Raw genomic sequence first — 3,001 nt, 5'->3', positions numbered from 1 at the left:
TGCGTTTTCAGCATCAATTGAAAAAAATTATATGTGGATTAAAGATCAAAATGTAAAACCTAACACTATAAAACCTCTGGATAATAACCTAGGAAACAGAATTTAGGAGGTAAGAACTGACAAAGGTTTTATAATGAAAATGCTAGAAGCAGTTGCAACAAAATTGAAAATTGACAAATGGGACCTAAGTAAATTAAAGTGCTTCTGTACAGCAAAAGATACTATTAACAGAGTAAACAGGCAAACTACAGAATGGGAAATAAAATATTTGCAACCTATACATCTGACAAAGTTCCGATACTTAGTATATACATGGAATTTTAACAAACATTCAAGAAATAAAAAGTGACCAAAGGACATGAAAAGACACTTCAAAAAAGACCTACATGTGGCCAACAAGCATAGGAAAAAATGCTGAATATCACTATCATTAGAGAAATACATATCAAAACCACAGTGAGGTACCGTCTCACATCAGCCAGGATGGTTAATCTTAAAAAAAAATAACAGATTTTTAAGGTTACAGAAAAAAGGGGAAATGTATACACTTCTGGTGGGAATATAAATTAGCTCAACCATTGTGGAAAGCAGTGTGGTGATCCCTCCAATATCCTAAAACACAAGTTTCATTTGACCCAACAATCCTACAACTGGACATATACCTAAAGGAATATAAACATGTAGGTTCACTGCAGCACTATTCACAATAGCATAGACATGGAATTGACCGAAATCCCCACCACTGGAAGAATGGATAGAGAAAAATGTGGTACATACAACCAGGGAATACTATGCAGCTAAGAAAAGAATGAAATTATGTCCTTTGTAGGAACACGATGGAACTGGCAGTCAATACTCTTAGCAAACTAATTCAGAGACAGAAAACCAGATACTATATGTTCTTCCTTATTTGTTGGAGATAAATAAAAACAAATATTATTCCAGGGCCTGAGTCTTCCTTATTCAACAAGTCATTCTAAATTAAGTGTTCAACAAGTTGCTGATACTCATTTAAATATTCTATTTCATCTGGGAAACTTATATCACTCAAAAAGCAATGAGAACTATATTTATAAGTGGGATTCTAGGATAATAAATATCTGAATAGTGCGAATATGAAGGATATGGATTTTTTTTAATTCAATGGGCACATAACTGTGGGAGACACTATATTCCTATGAAGAAGGTATTCAGACTTCAGAGATAAGTAATGTTTTCTACGTTGTGCTTGTGACTTGGAAGTGGTGGATTGAAGAATGTAGTAGGTGCCCAGACCAAGCAGAACAGAAATCAACATGTAAAGATGATGATCTATGGATATGATCTAAAACCATGTAAAGACTTCAAATAATTCTATTTAATGCAGTTTGAAATAAAACACAAACTTATTCAAAATACAAATTACTTGGTAATTGTTTTGGGAGCTATGAGTTCATCAAGAAACTCAAATTCCTATTTCTATTTCAACCTCTGATTCCTACTGTCAATGGGAGGGAAATCTCAGAACCAATCACACATCAGAGGGCAAATCTGTCAACTGAGAGTCTTTCCACTGAAGGGCCTGGGAGGTCAGGACCCTCGGGAAAGTGCTGGGGACTCTGTCTTGCGAATGCCCAGCAGATCTCAGAACTCTCCATGGAGCCTGTTGGATACTCACGTGGGATAACTAGTGGCCACCTTTTCAGTGTTACCAGTGAGCTCTGACTGTTCCTAATGGGACCAGGATGGGTCAAGGTGCCTGCTCAATGTCAGAGACAGCGATTGTCCCAGAAACAACCTAGGTAATCTCTAGGCCAATAAAATGTGGGTTCACAGTGAGGAGCACATCCTGGGGTTGGGGTTTGTTCTTCAGTGGGAAGAGTGCTGTCCACAGAAAGCTTAGAAATGGGGCAGGAGATGCATTTCCTCAGGCAGGATTTTGGGCTTGGTCTCTCAGCATCCCACTGTTGTATACCTGATGTGGCATCTGTGTTTTCTTTCTCATCCTAGTTCAGGCTTTGAGCTGTGAAATACCCTGCCTCATGAATATGCAAATAACCTGAGGTCTTCTGAGATAAATATAGATATATTTGTGTCCTGAGAGCATCACACAACAACCACATCCCTCCTCTAAAGAAGCACCTGGGAGCACAGCTCATCACCATGGACTGGACCTGGAGGTTCCTCTTTGTGGTGGCAGCAGCTACGGGTAAGGGGCTTCCTAGTCCTAAAGCTGAGGAAGGGATCCTGGTTTAGTTAAAGAGGATTTTATTCACTCCTGTGTCCTCTCCACAGGTGTCCAGTCCCAGGTCCAGCTGGTGCAGTCTGGGGCTGAGGTGAAGAAGCCTGGGTCCTCAGTGAAGATCTCCTGCAAGGTTTCTGAAGACACCTTCAGCAGCTATGCTATCAGCTGGGTGCGACAGGCCCCTGGACAAGGGCTTGAGTGGATGGGAGTGATCATTCCTGTTGCTGGTATAACAAACTACGCACAGAAGTTTCAGGGCAGAGTCACGATTACTGCGGACACATCCACGAGCACAGCCCACATGGAGCTGAGCAGCCTGAGATCTGAGGACACGGCCGTGTATTACTGTGCAACAGACACAGTGTGACAACCCACATCCTGAGAGTGTCAGAAACCCTGAGGAAGGAGGCAGCTGTACTGGGGCTGAGGAGATGACAGGATTTATGAGGTTTAAACGTATTTAGAAAGTGGGTTAAGTAATTGAGTAAAACAGCAATGGAAAGATGTGTACACTGTCATTATGTAGGAAGTAGTATTTTCTACTGTCACCCTATAAATAACACTCACAGAGTGGGAAAGGCAGCCATCAATCAAGCTGATGCAAACATTCCCATGGAGGGTTTGTGGGGACATACATTTTAAAATTGGATGTATAAATCATTAGAAACAGGATTGCTTGATCCCATGGTAAGACTAAATATAGTTTCCAAGAAGTGGCCGAAATTTCTTCCAAAATGTCTTTGCCCTTCCTTTTACATTGAATTTATTTTAAAGGAG

At 40.5% G+C, this 3,001-nt stretch overlaps 1 gene segment (V, D, J or C); it reads left to right on the top strand.

Annotated features, from left to right (window-relative positions):
• Positions 1-2,094: 2,094 nt before the first annotated feature.
• LOC129012183 (immunoglobulin heavy variable 1-69D-like) lies at positions 2,095-2,775 on the top strand. The segment is given in 2 exon segments: positions 2,095-2,188; positions 2,275-2,775. Coding segments are annotated over 2 exon segments (363 nt in total).
• Positions 2,776-3,001: the final 226 nt, after the last annotated feature.

This window comes from Pongo pygmaeus, chromosome 15 (assembly GCF_028885625.2).
Source record: "Pongo pygmaeus isolate AG05252 chromosome 15, NHGRI_mPonPyg2-v2.0_pri, whole genome shotgun sequence".
NCBI lineage: Eukaryota > Metazoa > Chordata > Mammalia > Primates > Hominidae > Pongo > Pongo pygmaeus.
The sequence above is the reverse complement of the archived record's forward strand: the minus strand, read 5'-3'. Positions and strand labels throughout refer to the sequence as shown.